Source organism: Varroa destructor, unplaced genomic scaffold, assembly GCF_002443255.2.
Source record: "Varroa destructor unplaced genomic scaffold, Vdes_3.0 BEIS01000005.1, whole genome shotgun sequence".
NCBI classification, from domain to species: Eukaryota; Metazoa; Arthropoda; class Arachnida; order Mesostigmata; family Varroidae; genus Varroa; species Varroa destructor.
In genome coordinates, this window is record NW_019211458.1 from 15144244 (window position 1) to 15165894 (window position 21651).

Consider the following 21651-nt stretch of genomic DNA (forward strand, 5'->3'; position numbering starts at 1 on the left):
GACTAAATTAGTAATAGACAGTAAACAGAACCGCAGGATCTGGCTGGACGACATCTTTAACACCAGAGGTGAAAATGGGGAAAAAAGAAAAGTAATAACAGTTTAATTGAGAAGGTTATGGGAAGTGATGGTGAATACAAATTATTTTTTAATAGAATTCGCGTAGAATGTTGTTTTTTTCTAAGGTGGAAAACGGAAATCCCTGGCATATATATATATATATATATACCTTTTGCTGAAAAATGAATTAGTGTGGATGATCGCTTTTGATCCATATTTGTTTTAGTGAAAAGACACGTACAGAATTTTATAATTGTCTGATGCAGTCTAGAATTTTCCAGTAGGATATAGGACGTTCTGCGACTTTCGCTTTATAGGACAATAAGTCTGCACTAGATTTTGTGTACAAAATAAAATCAGTCGTACAAATACTCTCCGTATCTTGCATAATACGTAAGGAAGCAAGATATTGAGTAAACCTAAAGTGAAAGAAGGTTTTCGACACAGGTAAGAGTTCTTTGAGGGCAAAACGTCTTTGGTCCTGAAACGCCTGTGATACAGACAAGAGCGCGTAAAGGAAGGAACAGCCAAATCTCTGTAAAGAGTGCGAGCGAAGGAAGTATAAATCTTAGGTGGTTCATCTCAGACCGTGTAGGCGGCAGAAGGTTCATGGCGCGGTTTGTCCTGAAACAATTGTACGTTTAACAGATAAACACCCATGGAGAACTGTTTCAGGGAAACTTTATGGCACTTCTAAAAGTGTCAAACTTGCTTGGTTACGTTATTACGAATGATCACACGTGGACGAACGGCTACGACCGAAAAAAAGGCACAATTGTTCAAGTATTGGTTCAAAATTAACTCCGATCAAAGAACGTCATGCGATTGAGGTTCAATACTAAAGACTTCCTCACAGTTTTCTTCGACCGTCGGTAAATGATTCATTACGAGTTCACGCTGTTGGACTCACGGGTCGTCAAGATATGCCATCAGAAAATTTTAAGAAGGGTTCACGAGTCTGTCCAACGCAAAAGACCAGATTTTCGGAACGACAAGTTCTGGGTCCTGTATCTCAGCAACGCACTAGCTTACTGTTCACTATTCGGACAGCAATTTCTGAAACAAAATTTGATGTTTGTGTAACTTCTATAAACGTATTGGCCAGATCTAGCTCCTTGCGATTTTTTCCTATTCTCGAAACTAAAAAAACCTCATAGAAAAGCGTTTTAATACGATAGGAAAAGTGAAATAAAAATTGCTGATCGAAATGAGGGCTATCCCGATAACCTGATTATTGAAAAATATTTTTTTGAGGAACTGAAAAAACGTTGGCAAAAATGTGTTACGTCCGATGGGGGTCACTTTGAAGGGACAACTTGAATCGGACGATTAAATAGATATGTATCAATTTGGAATAAATGAGTTAATAATTTTTTAATTAAATGCTTATATATAATACGGCTCTCCAAAACAATGTTGTTGGTTAATGTTCTAAGGAGGTTTTATTCTTTTATAAAACATATGGAAACTTTTACATTCACCCTATGCAAATTGGGAAAAAGTGGCCTTCATAAATGGTTTTCTCCATAATCATAATAATTTATATAACGTATAAATGAGTAGTTTTTTGAGCTCTACATTATAGATATACAATGTAGTCTTCAATAAAATATATTTTTTCTATAAAGTCAAACATTGTATTTTCCTTTGCTGGGTCATAGTAGGAGTTAAGATGTTCCGCAAAACATCTACGATGGATATAGCAACATAACGTAAATAGTGTAACACAGTGACAGAATAATTGTCGCGAGTTCGCATCCGGAGCCCGGGTTTAAACCGAGCAAATTCAGACAAGGTCTAAGTTAGACTGGAAAAATAACCGAACGATGTTAGCTGGCGTCCAATATGTCCCCATAGTACGGATACTCTGGAAAAAAGGACCAATAAGCCTTAGCGCTCATAGGTAGGCTACTCTTTGCTTTATGCAGGTGGAGTGGTAATCGCCATGAAATCCTTGCATCATATATATGTACAAACTTTCAATTCATAGATGAGAGACATATAAACTTCAAGAATCGCGTTCCGATGCATAAGTTTATGGAATCGTTTCGTATTGAAATATCTTAATGTGTGGGAACAAAACTGACTCAGCTACTCAACATCGCAAGCTCATATCGATCGTTGCATTAGAGAACCCGTCTTCCACTAGCATTTTCAATTGTTCTGGAATCTGATTTGTTGCCTACTTCTTGCACCTTTAGTCAGTCGATCTAAAGATTTTACACTCAACACTATTCTAACATTTTTGTCAATGTTCAAGCTAAAAAGACAAACTACTTAGTTGCCTATCCATAATGAACGTCTAATTGTAACGTAACCCTCGTAACGGGAACACTCGCTTAACCCAAATTTCTTGAGTGTTCCCGTAATCGTTTACATTTGAAATCGCCCGCGTGTTTTACAGCAATATACTTAATAGGTTAATTAAACGCGGAAGAAACATCCCTCAGCATGAATCTTTAACTTGAAATATTGCCGTACATTAGGTTAAGCCACTAAGAGAAAATTAGACCAACCAAACCCATGTGCTATGGCAGCTATCCAAAAAATAAAGCCTGAAAAAAAGCATGGACGTAATCGTGTTTTTTACACTTCAGCATTATTTTTATGAAAACAAAAAAATACCTACCACTCTCCGCTGCAATACGAATGTTAGCATGAAACAAAAACTTAACAAAAATCGATAAATTACCTTAGTTAGCTTAGCGCTTCTTGTCCAGTTACGCGAAGTAGCACCGTTACGCGTATCCACCCACTAATAATTGTAGCACCACCAAATTGTTTTTTATTTAAAAACAATATTATGCACATATAAATTACCCGTGTGTCATCTGCTACTCAAAGTTCGATTTTTATTTCTTCCAAATTACTGCACAAAACTTTCTCTTCGAATTGTCAGCTGTAACTATATCTATTTGCTTCTAGCTAAGGCCAAAGCAAGCACTGCAATCACTAAGCAAGACCCACAAATCTTCGTGATATATGTAAATTACATACAATTCCGTATTCGTAACTTTTACCACAAAAGATAGCTTTGTGTGCTACTACAGTGTTTCATACACCGAGAACGTGAACAGTTGACCCACAGGCAAAGAAACACAAATGTAACCTATCACCCTAATTTACTCAAATAACGCTTTAAACATCAATTGCTTTCGACAGGGCAATTGCAAACCCGGCTAAAGGATAAGAAGTATGGAAATCAACTACACTGATCCAGCACCGCTCTATGGCTTAGACCGAAACCGCAATCACTGGCGTTAGTTTGAACCATGTGAATATCAGCCCTCGCTTGACAACAGCTCGACGCGCAGTTCGAGAGATCTCCATGGACCCTCAGCGCGACCTCTCCTCCGAGACCCCCTCTCCCTTTTGGGGGTATCTAGGAAACCCTTTGCTCGTCGCACACATCACACAGACTTTACCTAGGTTACGCCTGAGGGTGCTGAGCCCCACGGTGCCGCTTGTCGCAGTCTACAAGAGCCGTTGCACTAGGAAAAATGGCCCCCTGTTCGTGCAGAACAGATTCAAAAGGACGGGTCGACTTAGAGGACTCGCAACAGAAATATGTAACTGCAGCCAAAAAGGGATAAAAGAAGTCAATATTAGATGGATGGCTATGCGGCAGGCTGAGCGTCCATTGCACATATATTATTAACGCTACGATCAATATACAGAGAAGCGTCATAAGACTTTGCTTCTAGTAGCATCTAGAGCCGATGAAAAACACCTAAAAAGACAGAAATCAATTTAAACGTTTTATACTATATTAAATTATATTGCTAATACTCGAGCAATAAATTACTTATTAAATAAGTTTGATAGGTAGCAACAAAGTGTATTTAAGGGAAGAGTCTAGGGAGTCTAGAGAGGGTAGAATATATGGAAGTTCATGTATGTGTTAGAACTTAATCAGTCTTCGGCGTTTATGGTTACGCATCGTACTTTTTATCAGCTCACCGCTAGCCCACCACCTTCCTCACACATAGTGCCATGCTTAGTACAGTCAAAAAAGACGCTGATCCTGAGCGAAGAGGAAAAGAGAAGTAGACTCACGGATAATATTGATAGCCTGCGCCCTTTTACAACAGCCAGCTGCTGCCCTTTCGGTCCTGCGGCTTAACAAGCTGTCTTAAATCATGTAACAGCATCTTGATCTACGGCGATTTGGAGTGCGTTCTCAAGTAGCAATCTAACATGGTGTTAGCGCATTAATGACGAGGTTTTTTAAAACGTCCATTTACCGGAAGATATAGGAAAACTTCCGAAACATGTAGAACGAAACTATATGCTAGGTCCATAGACACGGCGGCGTTAGATGAATGAAGAACTGCTAAAAATGTATTCGAAATTTTAAAGATACTCTAAGTAATAGTTCTAGAAGCAACGAAGAAACACAGCAGTATAAGCAAAAGTGATATGATCTGGGCGTAGGGCTGAGGGGCGCCATTTTTTGTTCTTGTGCTTGTGTCCGCAGCCGTGCATAATCGATTATATTTATGTTGCTTCAACTGAGTAATTATGCCCGTATTTTTTTTCTAAAGGTACGCATTTTCCTTTGTTAGAGAAATCTCGTTCTAGGCAACATCAGACCTTAAACCTGTATGTAGGACGGACAAAACGATTAATCTCACACACCCATATTACGGCGCTATGGTTTTCATCTATTTCAATATATATATTGCATTGCAGAACACTATTCAAGATTATCGTGAGCAGCTAATCGAGACACTCGTTACCGTCAAGGCAGCTACCGCTAAGGAGGACGTACCTTTAAACCGAGTCTTCCCTCAACAGCTTCAAGCTACGCTTGAAAGAGTCTTCAGAAGCGTTCGGCCCAACCGTTTCTATCTAATTATTTCGACTGATTTGAACGGTTGGTTCGATCGCTTACAATATGTACTTGCGGAATTCAAAAATTAACATAAAGACACTGTAGCTCGCATACAGAATCATTACGATTCTCAAGCGAAGCTTCTGTAGCTCACCAGCATATGTGTCTATTAAAACATGCCGTCAGCTATAATAGCTTTACTTCCTTATACAATGAATGAAAAATAGGCATTGGGATCAGACAATACATCCTGCATCTGCATTCGTCGCATATCCTCCTATCATAATTATAACACTGTAAGGAAATTGTAGGAGCTAAATGATCGTTTAGCAGGACGTCTGCTTGGATGAATCAGTTCATCCTTATTTCTTTTTTCAGGAGCTAGAGTGCCGATGGTTATCTATATCGGAAACGTTGCGCGGATCTACGATTTGCGCTTTTGGACGTATTTTCATTTATCAGAATCTCTTACAGTGGTCGATAATTCCAGTTCTATAAGAAATCTTCTTAGAGAGGAATAGCGCAGAGACACTGTGCCGAAGACCTAGAAGCATATTAGCTTTTAGCCAAGTAATTTACGAAATAGAAGCAAAAATCGCTCAGCGTCTCCCAAACTCTCTTGAAGCTTTTCAGTCATCTAGGTGTACGCATCACCCGTGTACAACATCTATTCACTTCGATCTATAAACACCTAAGTTAGAAGAAGAAGTAGTCTTCTGTCTAAATAAGTAAGTAAGTCTTAATTTGAACAATGTAATAATCACTGAAGCTATTATGTTATCTTACCTGATCTAACCAAAGGCAAGCTCAGACCTTCTCGATCGAAATCTGAACGCGAGTCGTTCTATCGCCCTGCTGCATCGCCTTGCTCTTCTCGTCGCACTCCACCCGTCAGCCTACCTTAGTTAAGCCCTTGGATTGACCGAGCCATTCGTTCATCCTGTGCTTTATTCTATTAACTTGTTTTTGGTTATCTTATCATATGTTCGGCATGATTTTGTCTCACTGCCTTAATTCGATTATTTTACTCTTGTATGATAGGCATCCTATAAGGCGATGCCCAAGGATAGATACAGTACGATCGATGCTATTGCATGTTATACGGTACGTTCGAACCATTATCGTTCTGTTCTTGAATTGTTATTGTTACCTCAGCGTAAATCTAATATTAACTCTGAAACTTTCAGAATGGAACATATTCATATTTTTCAATAGCTCTTCAAATTCGAAGCATCACTTGGGCCAATTAGGCCCTTGCTGTTTTTAGCAACACATAAGAAAAAACCTAACGATGCAAAAGATAAATATTCGTGTCAGACTATCAAAGTACAGTTATATCTTGTTGACTACTCGATCGAACAACATCTAATAAGCATACCTTCGGCACACGCGATAGTTCTGGGTTTTTTCAGTTAAGCACATTGTTGGCTACTTAATGGACTGTATTCCATGTGCTATTTATTCCATAAAGGGCAGCATACTTAGATTTTTCAATACTAATATCCACGATGCAATGATAATAGATAGCTTATTTTCGCAATATATACTAACCAATATGGGGAAACAAAAAAAACACACCCAGTCGTAATGAGATGAATTTTTATCAGGGCCTTTCCTTTGTACTATTTAGCGTACCTTCACCATGAGATAGTCATGAAATGCACAATCGGCACAACTGAGTGCGCTTTGTACATCGAATTGCCCAAATGGTTCGTCCGTAAGCTTCAGGTTAAGTGATCTTAGATATTTGGCTGACACTGAGTTAACCGCTAAGTTCCAATGCAAAGTACAAAGTTATATGCACAGCCAAGTCGGACCGAAGACCCACTTGGTGGGCTAAATGAAACCATAAAATAGCCCCAAAGCCTCTTTACTTTTCCCCTTAACTCAACTCTACCTTATCATTTCAGAAACGCGAAGGGTAACGAATGCTGTGACGTAAAGACCATGAATAAATATTGCTGGTACGCCAAATCTGTTGGGATGATGACCAACGCTTAATCCGAATACATCCTTGCCGATGATAACGTCAGCAGATACGGTCACCTAGTAAATTTTCGAGGTATTCGTAGCAAGAGTGTTCTATTCTATTTCGCTGTAAAATAGTGAAAAGAATCAATATCACCCTTCAATAGACAATACGACGTGTATTTGGAAGAGAAATAGATACATTAGGCATTATATCACAGCTGCTCGTCCCGTAATATAATCGCATCTAGAGCGATTTTGTTTGCAGTAATAAAGAAACTATGCGTTTTATAGATAATACGCGGTTATATGACGAACTTTCACAGCTTTGAGTCAACATTGTAGTATTTCTCAGGAAGGAAAAAGTCCAGTTGTACTTCCGATCCCTGATCGATGATGCATAAATACTGTTCAAAGTCGCTGATACCTAAGATAGGAATATAAAGATTTCGTGAGTTAAGCTTATTCATTGTTGGAACTAATACGTGACTATGTTTTGGTTTCAATTTTGTGTGTTTCCTAATGTCGCGTAGTAAGGTTATTGTCGATTAGTGTTGTAAAAAAAATCATACTATATTGCGCTCATAGTACCAAATCGAATAGACCTACCCTCATTTCGAAGCACCTCCTCATCAATGCAGAAATTTCCTGTAAAGTCCATAGGTTTACAGAGTATTGCGTAGGCGGCATCTGCCATAATCGTTGGCCTTCTCGATAGGGCCTGATAAGTAAAAATTTCAAGTAAAAAATGAAAACAGTTTAATCAACTACAGCACTTCTCTTAGGGCCGTCATTGCTCTCTCTCTCTCTCTCTCTCTCTCCCCCTATATATATATATGTATATATATATATATATATATGCTGCCCAGCCATTCTTACAAATAGCCGTAAGGTCAATGGACCTCGTGTGGTAATGAATCCTCAAGTTAGCTCATTCTTCCCAAAATACCCACTTGATGGCTTAATTAATGTACCTTTCTGAGGATACTTACATTCATTCATCAGATAGCTTTCCCACCTACCTGTGAAGTGTGTGAGTCTCCTCCTGCAAGCAGTTTCGAGGCAGCGGTATGAATCATAGTCTTCGGCCATAGAGTGTTGACGGCCACATAACCCCGGAATTCTTCAGCCATCCCCAGAGCACACATTGACATACCGAATTTGGTCATTGTGTAAGCGCAATGAGGTGCGAACCATCGGGCATTCATCTCCTACGGTATCAGAATGACAAAGAGGCCGTCAGGCGTGATCATACTGTGTGCCGAGTTCTTCATTTCTAGATTCCGTGCATTTATTGTGATCAGCATGCTGGTAAATTTTGGAAATATGCTGCTGAAACATCAGGATTTTCGTAAAGTATACATATGCACCAAATGCTACCGTAGACTAAATATAATATCTAGAATATGGAAGCTTCAGACGAACACCGTTTCGATCCGTTGGAAAAAGGTGGCGCTCTGAAGTCGTTCGGTGCTATTCATGTGGTGGTACTCGTATAGAAACGCTATTTAGTAACAAAGTAAGTGCAATCTTAGGAGTAAGTAACGTTAAGTAAGGCAACCCGAATGGAATAGAGGCTCTCCATCGTACTGATTAAAATTGGCAACCTAAAAAACAGACTGTTTAACTGTACTAAGGACACCCATTTAAGGGCAATTTTTAAACTTTCAAATAATAACTTGAATAATTAAATACATACGTGCCTCTTCGGCTCTGAAGCTTAATCAGCTACATGAGCGCTGCCTCAAGCTTGTACGATGTGATACCCGCGTGTAGGGTTCATCTGCAAAAGTATTGCTGAAGCGGTCCATTCACTTCTGGGCTTTCATTAAACTTTTTCTGTTTACATGCTTATTGAGGTTTACTAAGCCTTAATGACTTTCTTGATTTTGTATTTCTACTTTGCACCTTTAAGACGTGAAGCCCCCTCTATAAATTCATTACAAGGCCATCTCTATGTGATTTTGCAATGCAAAATGCATTACTACAACATTCTGTTCTATATGCATCGTTTCAATATCTACAAACCAATCTTTCTTATCGGAATTCTTCTACTATAAGAGATCCCTTGGTCATTAGAATGATTTAACTAACGAGAATCCACTTCTTTCCCCAGCTTCTACGGAGTGACATCAAACGTTTGATTTCGACAGTAGGTGGTAGGTAATTACAGGCTACCAGCTATTTTATCTCGCTAGATGATTGGGTTAGTGGCACCATTTGGAACGAACAACTGGGCTAATGTTATTCATTTTTCGGTTATCTTCGAGAATAAAAACAACATCTGTATGCGTAGATAGGTAGATATGATTCCAATGATAAATCCACTGATTATGTACTTTCTATGCGAACTTTTTTTTAAAAATTTCACATGTACATTTTTTTTACGGACTCCCGGCGTGCCTTCTAACTATTTGTCATCGTAGTGTTGGGCTTTAGTCAGCGATTTTCAGCTGCACAACTACCCCCGCCTAGTTTGCCATAGCTTCCTACTTTTGTGGTCCTGTGTCGTCATCGCGAGTTGTTTTTATCGACAACGATTTCGTAGTGTCCTCTGCCCAATCCATTGCGCAAGCGCTAGAAGGCGAAGTACTGCAATGCACGAGCCGTAACAGCTTTCAGAGAAGGTACTTTTCTGCTCGTTCGGCTAGTCTGCTTCGACAGCATGCACTTATTGGCCCGCATCAGAACCCAACAGGTCTTCAAAGTCCAATGCATGATTATAAACCCACCTCCAACACAGACGTATTTGGTTACGCGAACGATTTTTGTTAACAAGGCAATATTTTTATTCGACATGTCGTTCCCGTACTGTGAAATAAAAAAGCAATATATTCCACAACTATATTCTTTATGATAGCCATCTTATATATTTTCCGTACCAAAATAACACCCTTCGCTTGCTAACTATTTCTGAGATTCACAGTGGTAGCACTTCTAAAGTTGCCGAACATTTTCTTACAAATATAAAATGCCGTAGGTGGTACTCAGCGATCTTGGCTTGAACATTTCTTAAGACTATGTTATTATATATAAGATAACGGTGGCTCTTCATAGAGCAAACACTTACAACACAGTTTTCAATAGCAAGATTAGCGAAAACAATTTTTTCTTTAGCGGACGCCTATGCTGCAAATTACGCTCCAGTGGAAAACATAGACATTTTTATGCCATATACATTCTAATAAGAGTAACTGAAAAATAGACCTAACATCATCCTTAAGCTACGAGTGTACTAAACGTTGCACGGAAGATAGCGCAAACAGCTACAGAAACTTCGTAGATAATCCAAAACGGAACGGGTGCCCAAGATTATTGCTTATTTATATTTTCTGATACTAACCAGCGGCGGCGAGTTGTTGAGGATCCGTCCTCCATATTGAGAGGCCTTAAGATGTGGAATGCAGTACTTAGAGGTGAGAAATGTTCCCCTCACGTTAACTTGATGCATAAGGTCATAGCTGTCGAATGATAGAGCAACAGTCAGCTGAACATAAACTTGAAAGTTTAGTGGATTCACATACATATAGATTTCTTTTTTGCTCTAAATCATTTAAGAACTTCACGTAGACTTATTGTATTTGTTCTCTAGAAATGATTGCAGTATCTAGATGCATAAGGGTACATGCACTGAATTGCACGTTGGCGTGGTAACACAGACAGTTCTCAATGTTATTTTATTTAGGCTCAGTGACACCTAGTTTGTCTAATGTTTGTAGGTGAAACAAAATTCCCTAGGTAACGTGCTGTACTAAGATTGACCGCTATACCGTTTCATCTCTGTGTTTTCGGTTGACGTAAGGCTGATGGCCGATGCGTTATTGACGAGTACATCGATTCCTCCAAATCTTCGCACAGCTTCCTCAACGGCCAAAGCCACGCTTTGTTCATCGCGAACATCAACTATAAGAGGAAGACACTTGCCACCCGCGGCTTCCACTTCAGCAGCAGCTGTGTAGATTGTACCTTGTAGCTTCGGATGCGCCTGTGCTGTCTTCGCAGCGATTACGATGTTGGCACCATCCTATATACAAGAAACCAAGCAAACACGATCCTTTAATTAATACCGACCGAATGCAAAGCGACTAGGGGTGTAAGTCCATCAAGTTTTTGAGAGCATTAATCCCATTTTCCCTCTCTTCTGCCTACACTATTCCATCTTATTTCAGCAACAACCATGTTTTTTTCTGCGCCCTATTCTTAAGATGCCCACTCTTCTTTCAAAAGAAAAAAAAACCTCTCAACATCACTACTCCTCGAATGGTATTGCTACCCCAAGAAAGAGCTATATCTATTCCCTATAACTTCAACGTAGTTGAGATCCTCGAATATATTAATGGTGAGTCAGCCGGCAGTGCAACTGTGTTTTTCCTGTATATTCACTGAAGTAAAACTTTCGGCATCGGTCTAGGAATAAATGAATATATCAATCGCCGGGCATCATGATAAACACAATGTTAGAGGGCTAAGGCCAAATTATGGAAATTATGAATCATAAGTCACCAAAGAGCTGAACGAATGAGCTTTGACGTCGAATTTCAAGCAAAGAGAGGTATAAAGACATGAAAAGGGAGCACTAAATTTAGCACTGGGGATGAGTTTCTTCAAAAAATCTTAGATAATGGTGACGACGTACTTCCGCATGTTCAAATAAACAGAAAAGCCTGTTTTTTACGAAAGTAATAAGCCTATGCAACGTTATGAACTCGTCAATATATAGTATTACCTCTGGGGCAAGACAGCCAGTCAATAACACATAAGTCCTATATAAAATGAACCGAACAGGACTATGTCTATCAGTCCATCGTGTGTAATGCTCTAAAAAAAATGTAATTCAATATACAAATGGTTTTACATTTAAGCTAGGTAATGTCTGACGGACCCTGACTGTAGGTTGTGAAGTTGGCAAAAATCCATATGTAGAATTCTGTGATACTGAAACTCAGCGTTGTAACATCCAATTTAACCTTAATGACTTGTTTGTATTTCCAATGTAGCCTTTACGTAATCCGTTCAGTATTACGTTTACAACGTTATTTTTACAGTATTAGTATTATTCTAAAAAACATGATCAGAAAATACATACTTATGGTCTATTTTCTATTATCGTCAAACCCATTTACGCTTTGCTTTGGGGGCTACCTTATGGGGCTACCTTACCTACTGGCGAGATTTGCACCGAATGAGAGAGACAACGAATCAGTTGCCTAGCTCAAATTCTGACGTGCTCTAAACAGAGTTGATCTGACCACTTCTGTGGATTTTTTTTGCCCGGGTAGCTTCCTCTTGAGATTGGATTTTTGTCCGATAGAGTTGCACCGTACGAATGTATGATTTTCTCCGAATGTACGATGTATGAATGTGATCAATCCAATGTTTACTCTAGAAACAAAAACTGAAAAGTTTGCAGGCAAGATAAGCTACGTTCCCACATCGACGCGCAAACTTGTAAGGCAGAAAATCTATGTTACTGATGAATACTACCTGATTCCAGGGTTCATGTTCATCCGCACCAAGCGAGATGTGTTGAATAAATTGATCCACTAAAAAAGGACTAACACGTCGTCCAAAACAGCATGTAGTCTAGTTTATAGTATAGTTTGTCGTCCAATATAATTATGTTTACTCATCTACAACATTACTGCTTTTCCATCAATTCGTTTTCGGTCTACCTCAACTTACATCTGGCTACCAAGGCTCGAGTTCTGAGCTTTATGTCAAACAGGTAGCTGGCTCCCGGCACGAAACGAAGTCTGTCTGTCTATGCCGTGTGAGTGCAAACCTAGACCGCAATGTGTCCCTAAGATTAGCAGGCAAAGCACGTTACCCATTAAGTGGAACTACGAAAAGAAACCTTTATTTCCCTTTTATAAATAAATGTGTCCCCCGCTTTGCTGTCGTATTAATTACCTTGGCGCATTTGAGAGCGATTTCCTTGCCAATGCCGCGACTTGCACCCGTTATGAAGATGGTTAGCCCCCGAAGTTTTCCTGTGTTCTCCATCTGTACCTGGAATAGGTCCCTTAGAACGTTGTTACGCATTCAGATCAATTAACAATGACGCTCTGTTGAACTAGGCTAACGTCCGATTATTCGTCTAAAAATCGTACCTTTATGCTGAACTGACTTGCAAGCGGAAGAGTGCTCGTATAAACTGGTCCTAGTGTCACAACAGTGGATTGAGTACTTTGTGCAAATGTTCTACCTCAATCGTTATAAACGCATCTAGCAAAATAATATTATGCAGAGTATGTATTTATTGAAGTTCAGCTCGTCTTCGAGTTCAGATCGGTTCTTGGCTGAGGCCTCAGAAAGGCTTCTAGCTTAAACCAGCTATTGATGGGCAGGAATCGATTCGATCAACCTCAAATCGACGTGTTGCCAATTTGAAATTGGACTCCATTGTAAAACAAATGGATCGGCAGGCGATCACACAAATATTTCATCTCGTCCTCTTTTGTGCCCGCGAGTTTAGACGTTCCATACTCTAGACACACAAATATAAACACCTATTTCGCAACTCACCAGCAAGCCAATGTGGCAACATCATCAATCAGCAGCGTACTTGAACCGTATACTTCATCGTTACTGTTCTCGTCGCTTTAAAGCCCATATGTAACGATTTCCCCTGGGATAAAGCGTTCGACATGATGTTTTTCACACTATAACCATGCTTCACGTTTTCATACATAGATTCTAACACGAAACGATACAGAGCAGATTCTTCATGCCAGCAGTTGAATCAATTCCAATCGGTGTTAAATTGTATTTTATTTGGATATATTTAGGGGGCCATAAAACCCGAGTCATGAATTCCAATACTATTCATTATTTGGGATCACTTAGGTCCATACAACGCTTCCTGCAAACGCGTATAATGTATCTACTAGCCAAATAGAAATTAAATATTGAACTGGGAAAATACATCACGAAGGATTATATGTAAATTGTTACATTTATGAGTTTGTCTTTCTACAAAGAAGAACTGCTCTTACTTCTAGCGTTGCCAAAATTTACGAGTAGTAGTTGAAGAGGTTTCAGGTCAAGGCGGTTAACAGGTCCCAGCCGCGAATGCGCAAAACGGTCCGAATGCAGGCTTGATCCTAGTTTTCTGTAAAAGTCCGTTAAATGCACGTGCGCAAAAGGGTACATGGTATCAAAGGATTGATATCCTTCTTCGAAACATTTTGGCTTGATTGAAACATTTATTACGCCAAAAAATACATACTAAATGACTGCTGAGTCATTTAATAAGATCCAGTTATGGATTAGATCATGTTGTTCCTATGTAATCTCGTCACGGAATTAACACAAGGCCCCTATTGTCCGTTTAGCTACATGGAAAGTAAGCTGGAGGCCACGGCAATGTGTACATTGATGAAAAGCAAATATTCGGTGACCGTAAACGTGTTACATTATACAGCTGAGCAGTAAATTATTAATTTGGCTATACGAATTTCCCGGCTCGTCAATGATGTTAGCATAGGCCATTACGTCACAGGCAGGACGGTTAGATCTTTGACCTTACAAAGAATGCGTCGCCGAACAATTATCCCTATATTTCTCCTTATAATTTAATCTTTTATGAGATCGTATTATACCAACGTATATAGGTTATGAGTGTTACTCATCGGAACTAGAGGTTATACCGATGCACTCTACAGGGCACTTGCTTACTCTGAAGACCTTTAATTTTTATATAGAGTCATTGCCATAGATCTTCTTTTTCAATATTGCTCAAAAAAGCACATCATGATTTCGAGTTAACGAAAGCTAAACCTACCTAGCTAAGAATAATCTGAAGCTTCATATACATTCGAACAATAATCGCGATTCGTATAAAGCATTGACCGACTATGCCGACACTAGGGCTAATACAGCCAACGACGCTGTTTCCGACGGTACCATCGAGGAACAATCACTTCAGACGCGGGCCTTTTTTTTCTTTACATTTTCAAGGTCAACTTCGGTTCTGATGATGGACTGGGTAAATGAAAACAGCAGAATCACTGGCTGGTTAGCGCAACATTCAGACGCTTAAGTTATTTACTTTTCCTATGCCAATGACAGCTAGTAGCTTGCGGAATTAACTACATAGAATACGGTCAGGTGACGCTATCTATAACATGCTCCCATTCGAGCCAGTTACTAGCCATGTGTTGGCTGTCTGCCAGTAACTTACGGGAAGCTGTAATGATTAAAGAAGTTTCGCATGTTTGAATTCCCACAGTACACAGGTAGACAGGTAACTTGAACTAGACTATGGACAACAGAGGAGATAGAGGAAGTAGCGCAATCCCGTTTCATGAAAGCCTCTAAGAATAAATTCACGAGCAGTAACGATGAAAACTAGCTTTTGAAAGCCTTAATTTGAGACCTGACGATTTTGGGCGCGTTGGCCTTGCCTCAGGTCGATTGGTATTGTATGTGGACAACGAATCGAAGAAGAAGGAGAATGATAAGTAACACAGCAGTTAGCGGCGACCAGCGTAACTGCGCATTTTCGTTCAGTTAAAACTGAAGTGAAAGAAAATATGATTAAATCTTTAGTTAAATCCAACAATGAGGAACGTTACGGTACTGCATAACTTTACACTCAGCGGGGTCAGTACTGACATAGAAGTTAAGGGTTCTGCTACATCAAATGGTTGGGGAAATTGTTACTTCGAGTGGACGAATTTAAGATGATTACAGATTGATTTGTGAACCCCATTTTAAAAATATTGCAAGTCCGCTAAAACCGAGATGATATTAAAACTACTTAGATATATGAAAGGAAGATTATTATTTTCGTGTACTGGAGGTTTGGCTTCAGTTGGGTCCACGTCTTTGACTTTGTTTGTCAATTGTTAAAAAAGCTAAAATAGCTAAATTTACTCTGCATAAGATACAAAATAAAGGGCAATAAAGGTATGTTTAATGGTGAGTTAATAGAGTTTAAACAAATCTAGCACTTGATATTTTCTTTCTATATATATGTATATATAATAAATTCTATATATTGAGGCAAATAACACCAGGCATGGAAAAAAGCAACGATAATATTTAAAGACACGTTTTAAGACAAAACATATATAGAAAACGCCAAATATTGCTAACGAGAATCGTTAAACCTCATCCTAGTCCCGAGCTACCCTACTATGGCGTTACTCAATGATACATTTAAGGCGATGCACTATATACGTTTGAGGAACACCTGTACTGAATACTGTAGCTTGTAGTATATATGTTATATTTTGAACATTTTGTGGTATATAAAAGGAAAATGTGCAAAAGAACACAAAGCACATGTAGGGTTCGAACCTGCAACCTTCGCGCCGTTAGCACGACGCTCTGACTAACTGACCCACTGGACCACAACACGGTGAATCCATCGAACTCGAGTGCCATGTATAGTCGCTACATGCGCCTGTTTAACATTTCTCCATATGCCACTTTGTGTAAAACAATGGCTACAGAGTTTGTTGCGGTGATAGCCAAACTGTATTTTAAAATGTGGTTTCAAAACTTGAAAAGTAAGCAGTATTCGTCAATTACACAAACACTTCATTAATAGCTACCGAAGATCCCCAAATCGATTTATTTTATTTAGGATTTTAACTCACCGTGTTATTACTGACTATACTGTTGTCAAATATTCTGCTTGTCAAAAACGATATTTTTCTAACTTGCTCCAAGTGTGGCTTCAACTAGCTGCTTGTATTTTTCAATAGATTTATGTGTACATATTCAAAAACCTAGACCATTCTTACAGGAAAACCCCAAAACACGCACCTGCTTGATTAACGCTACGTAGAACGAATTATCACAGCCCTATTTCATCTGTACCGAAGGTACACCCGATCAAGAGTGGGCTAGATGTCAATGCGAGTTACTCCTATTAATTCTAACAGGATATATAACTGTTGTACTACACTCTTTTCTTACCTGTTGCAAGCCACATCAAAAAGTAACAGGGCTCCGGATTGACAATATCACACTGAAATCTATTCGTGTACCTTTGCGTAGATATAAATTTTTAAGACAAACTACATCAACACAGCTGACTCGGGAAGCCGCCAGAGAATCAGCTGTGGGTAAACGAATACGTAGGTTTCGGTGATTTTTAGTGCATGAAGCCTTATCTAAACCTTTTCTGTTATACGAAAACGGCGTTAAATGCCCATCTGCGAACAGCGGGTGAGCCGTCAATTGACTCGGTTATTTCTGACCGGCTGTACTGCAGTAATATCTTGAGTCCAATACATCTTAAAGTCATAGTCTAAAGATGTCCAAAGTATTACCATACGATAGCTAATGTACCAAATGTTAATGATCGCGTTGGCATGTGCCTTCTTGGTACATCTAGTCGTCATCGGTGGACAAAGAAACTAGATATCCCTAATCGGAGACCCAGTACCTTTTCGATTCTATAACTCATGGCTGCTAGTCGCTATTTGAATGCATCATCTATGGAGTCCCTTGTTCTGTTTTCACGGAATGAAACTAAGCGTCACTTAAATGCTATAGGTCGTATACTTACACGTTATTCGTTTGGACCTTCTTCCTCGACGGACCGGCCTTTCTGTTCACTACGGCTAAAACGATGAACCAACAAACAACAAGCCTGTTATAAAACAATGGTTGAAGTTGTGAGCGCTCATCGATGGTGCAATTGTTCAACGCGAGGACTAGTGACTTTTCATTCAAGTAATAAACAACAAGAAATCAATTTTTACGAAAAAAAAAACCACAATCAATTTGGTGTAAATGATTTTTTGTGTTTCAGGGCAAGCATATTTCATTAATGGGTATACGAGAAAACTGTTTTTCCGTATCTGATTTACTCATTGTTTCAGGTTAAATTAAATGTTATTACGGTTCAACTATTAATTTCTAATTCATCCTCCTAATATTAAAAGGTAAATAAAAAGTCGTCACTATAACTCAAAAGAAAATAAGGTGGAAGTTTTAGCTGAGCAGGGTGTTGGAACTGTTTGGTTCCGAATGAACCATTTATTATAGAACGATTCAGTCGCTCTCGCAAAGTAAAATCTTAGATCAAACGAGTTAATAGAGAACTAATTAATCTATTAGATCAAAAATTGGAAAAACTGTGTTTTTACTGGACTTCTGCTGAAGTACAAACAAGCTCCTATCGTAGTTCTATTTTCTTCATCCGCATATTAATTATTATCGTTATTACTTTTACTATAAAGTCTAAAATTGCAAAGCTGGTATATTTATTATATAGTTGAGAAAATTTCAGAGACGTCGGTTTGGCCCGGCCAGAGAAACTATGAAGTTCAGCGAAACATGTTCTCGCACCTAGAAATGTAAAAAAACACCATCAGTTGAGGGCATGCATTGCGTGCTAGCTGGCACCGTCGCAGCGTTAGGTATTCATCTTTGTTCAGTATCGTTAAGCAGCGATACTGCTACAGCCGCTTATAATTGAAGTAACTAAGAAACTAAATGTTTTCGTGTCGTTTCTACTTGTCGGGGCAGTAGTAGTAGTAGTAGTTTCAAAATTAAACGAGTAACTTGCTCTCACCTGCCCTAGCAAATTAAGATTCAACTGGCCCAGACGTATCGAAGGGCGTGTTACTATATCGTCACAATTATAATGACGAACTAAAACTTCGATAGATACATTGTTTTTCCAATAGTAAACCCTTTTATTTAGTACACGATCATTATTACTGGGCCAAAGTGGGCAGGTAGCACATGGTACGGATTTGAAATTTACTCATAATGATTACTTGAACATAATCAATATTAGCTCAGATGATATAACTTAATTGAACTATCAGCGTATCACACTATACTCCAAGCATTTCGAACACGTTCATCTGCGTACTCATTGCAACAACATCCACGATACGGACGTATTCCGTGCGTGCCGTGGGTGAAATTTTAATTTTCTCACTTTCCTTTATGACAATATAGTGCATTGTATTGGTTGCAGCAGACAATGAAAACCATTTGATGTTAAATGATCAATTCCAGAGGAACGATTACGCAAACAATTACCGATTCATCTAATTTACTAGGTTTTACCCCCCCCTCGTAGCGAAAGGCCGCAGGGCCGCTACGGCTATGCAGGGCACTGTCTTCGTCTGGTTTCATATACACACGCACACTAGACGATATTGCATAGAGTTATCTCAGCATATGTCTAGCAATACTTCCATTGTTTCATCTAATGCAGATGCTAGTAAATGAATCCGAATGCTATTTCTCTCTATATAGTGAGTATTAAATGTAAAATGCTTGTGAATAGGGTTTAACCGTGAAATATATACTTGCTGAACAATCAGTGGTATCTTTTTCATGGGACAACTGTCAGCAAGCTCGTCTCGGACTAGTTGAAAAGCGTAAATAGTATTTTTTTTTTTTCTAATTGTCTGGAAGAATTTCGCTCTCATGGGGCTAATCTCTTGACGAATATCACTGCTTTCACCGAACACATGTTGTATATGGCCTTTTAATGAGACCGGCTGTATCTATTCAACGAGTTAGGTTTGACATGGACTGCTTGCCGGAAAGCGAGCCACACAAGACAAAACCATGTTCCACTCTATTCGAGAGAAACACCGTATTCAGAAATACCAAAAAAGATCTCGACAAGCTATTGCCGCTGGAAAAAGGTATTTGCATTGAATGAAGCTTAAAAGACTGTTGCGGTCATCTACGATCTTCAAAAAACAGTCGGGTGCCGGCTACATGGGAAAAGAACTCTCTCTCACTCTCTCTCTCTCTCTCTTGTTAAATGACCTAACCCAGACGGGTACTCCAGTTGTATACTTTCAATAGTTAATTTTGTACACAGTTTACAATGTAACTGCGAATGTATCAGCAACATGGCTATGATGGCCCCCTTCACTTCCCAGAGAGACTGCAGTGTTTGCAGGTGGTATGATGAAGGTCACTATGTAGACGCTAGGCGCGAAGAAGCAGGATATTCCAAACGGTTCTTTCATTGTTTAGCTTCACTAGCGGTCCTATAGCAGGCCAATGCTATTAGATATTTTTAGCAGATGGTGTTGTTTTCTTTTCATGCATTTTTTCATTCATCTAAAATGCTAGTAACGTATTTCGCTTCGTTCATAGGTTACGGGTTTGACGAAGCCCGCTAATGTTGTTTAAGTAGTGCATATTGAAAAAAAAAACGCTTCTTCTTACTCCAGACTTATATTGTTTAGTGTTATTTGATTGAAATGTTTAGTTTATCGTCTGTCTAGTTAGCCATTTTGCTTACAGTGATACGCTGTCATTTATCATTGACTTTCATTTTCGTCAACATTGAAAACTACCGCTGTATTGGGAATGTCTTGTCGTCCATTTTCTATGTAAATAATCTTTTAAAACTTAGATTGTAGCAACAAACTATTGGGAATTATTTTATGTATATTCGCTGAGAGTTGGGGTGATTGATATTTCCGTTAGGGGAGCGACAAAAGGGATCCACTGTTATCTGTGCTGATTAAAGCACCGCGACGTATTACTGAGAGACACATACTGTTCATGGTAAGTGTATCTATGGCGTTCATTTCACCTCAAAAAAAGCTAGAAAGACTCTCTGAAAGTAGAAATACACAGAAGAGACTAAACAAAATTAATGCTTGGCCAATGAAAATACAATTTTGTATACAAATGCCAGTTGTCATTGGGCTAGCTTCGATGTCGTTATGTGTCATCAGTGACGAGAAAAGCATGGCCCTGTTTAATCCAGGTAGCATTTGTTTGCCTCAATTTCGGTTTTATACGCAACTTAAGCTGCCAACAAACCCGTATAAAGTATCCTTATCAATTTTTAGAACGTCATCTAAATAGAGACAGAGAGTGCATCGACGTTATCCTATTGAAATTTGTCAGACCGTCTCTCTAATACGCTTCATGCCGACGGATTTCCGTCTCGCCCTCGTTCCAAAATATGCTGATATGTGAAGCTGGTCCGCTCTGTTCTAAGATGCTCGCATCTTTACGTAGCGTTCTGAACTATTTGGCATATAAGAAGCTCTTACTCGTACTGCGTCAATAACCACCAACACAAATTTGGTTGTATTACCTTAGACAATTATTCAAATTATGGTCGACAATCGAGCCTCATTACCGACACAGTCGACAGTGACACTTCTACTTGTATAGTATGTAATAGGGGCAATAGGTCCTCCCACCTGCGTCAATGGTGCCGCCGGCAGAACGCACCTAAGACGCATTCTAATTATTATCTTAGTTAAGGTCATGAAGCGACCACAATCGCTCCCTATAAATAGCGTAATCGATAATAGATCCAATAACACTTACAATACTAGCTCTCCAATGATCTTCATGGCAAGTTAAGGAATAATAAATAGAAGAATAACTAAACATAAGCCTCTAGTCCATGTTCTCTATATACAAGTTCCGAGCCAGGTATATATGGCTGCAGTATGGAATCTTTTAAATACTTACCCACTAGGCCGAAGAAGAGTTGGAGCAGCATGTAAAACTCAGCTTGAATCCCAGTACCAGCCCAGCCTCTTTATGTGCTTGTTTATGTGTTTACGAAGCGACCCTCTCGCAATGGCTTGGTGCCATTGATTGAAACGTTTGTCCTAGCAACTATTTTATGACCTTCGGTAAATCTCATTCGACTCCGCTACTATCTAACCCTTCGGCTATTTTCCTAGCCACCTCGGCGATCATCCCGGGATCAATTTTATACTGTCTTGAATTGTAATCGCATCTCTCTATCTTTGCCCTACACGTCATAGAGACTGCCTCTCGAGTTAGTGGATTTAAGAGTTTGGGCGGCGTCGGACCTG

At 39.2% G+C, this 21651-nt stretch overlaps 2 protein-coding genes across 13 annotated transcripts in view; both read right to left on the reverse strand.

The window, feature by feature from the left end:
* The window catches only part of LOC111251355 (phosrestin-2-like), a 108122-nt gene extending 102448 nt beyond the window's left edge, over nucleotides 1-5674 (reverse strand). For 2 of the 4 annotated variants that reach the window (XR_015329177.1, XM_022807853.2), the window contains exon 1: nucleotides 2753-5672. The gene's annotated coding sequence lies outside the window, so the exon portion shown is untranslated. Of the gene's footprint in view, nucleotides 1-2752 lie in introns of all 4 variants that reach the window. The other 2 variants (XM_086991066.1, XM_086991067.1) reach the window with 2 other exon arrangements.
* Nucleotides 5675-6476: 802 nt separating this feature from the next.
* Nucleotides 6477-21416, reverse strand: LOC111251747 (hydroxysteroid dehydrogenase-like protein 2). Of its 9 annotated transcripts, none has more exons than XM_086991070.1 (9): nucleotides 21299-21414; nucleotides 13858-13973; nucleotides 13388-13490; nucleotides 12773-12871; nucleotides 10633-10886; nucleotides 10206-10323; nucleotides 7885-8073; nucleotides 7472-7583; nucleotides 7016-7289 (listed from the first exon to the last, which is right to left on the reverse strand). In XM_086991070.1, exons 4-9 carry the CDS (start codon nucleotides 12863-12865, stop codon nucleotides 7183-7185), a joined length of 873 nt encoding a protein of 290 aa, XP_086847196.1. In that variant the 5' UTR covers nucleotides 12866-12871; nucleotides 13388-13490; nucleotides 13858-13973; nucleotides 21299-21414; the 3' UTR covers nucleotides 7016-7182. The 9 variants fall into 9 exon arrangements, with proteins under 9 accessions (XP_086847199.1, XP_086847196.1, XP_086847198.1 ...); XM_086991072.1 differs by lacking the exon at nucleotides 21299-21414 and adding an exon at nucleotides 16790-17020; XM_086991073.1 differs by lacking the exons at nucleotides 7016-7289; nucleotides 13388-13490 and adding an exon at nucleotides 6477-6940 and having other exon boundaries at nucleotides 21299-21416.
* Nucleotides 21417-21651: the final 235 nt, after the last annotated feature.

Coding starts and splice junctions, on each gene's coding strand:
- LOC111251747 (XM_086991069.1), bottom strand. CDS start 12,865: ATGGAGAACACAGGAAAACTTCGGGGGCTAACCATCTTCATAACGGGT. Junction 10,324..10,632: donor GAAAACACAGAGATGAAACG/GTATAGCGGTCA, acceptor ATCATTCGACAG/CTATGACCTTATGCATCAAG. Junction 8,074..10,205: donor TCAACAACTCGCCGCCGCTG/GTTAGTATCAGA, acceptor CTGATACCGTAG/GAGATGAATGCCCGATGGTT.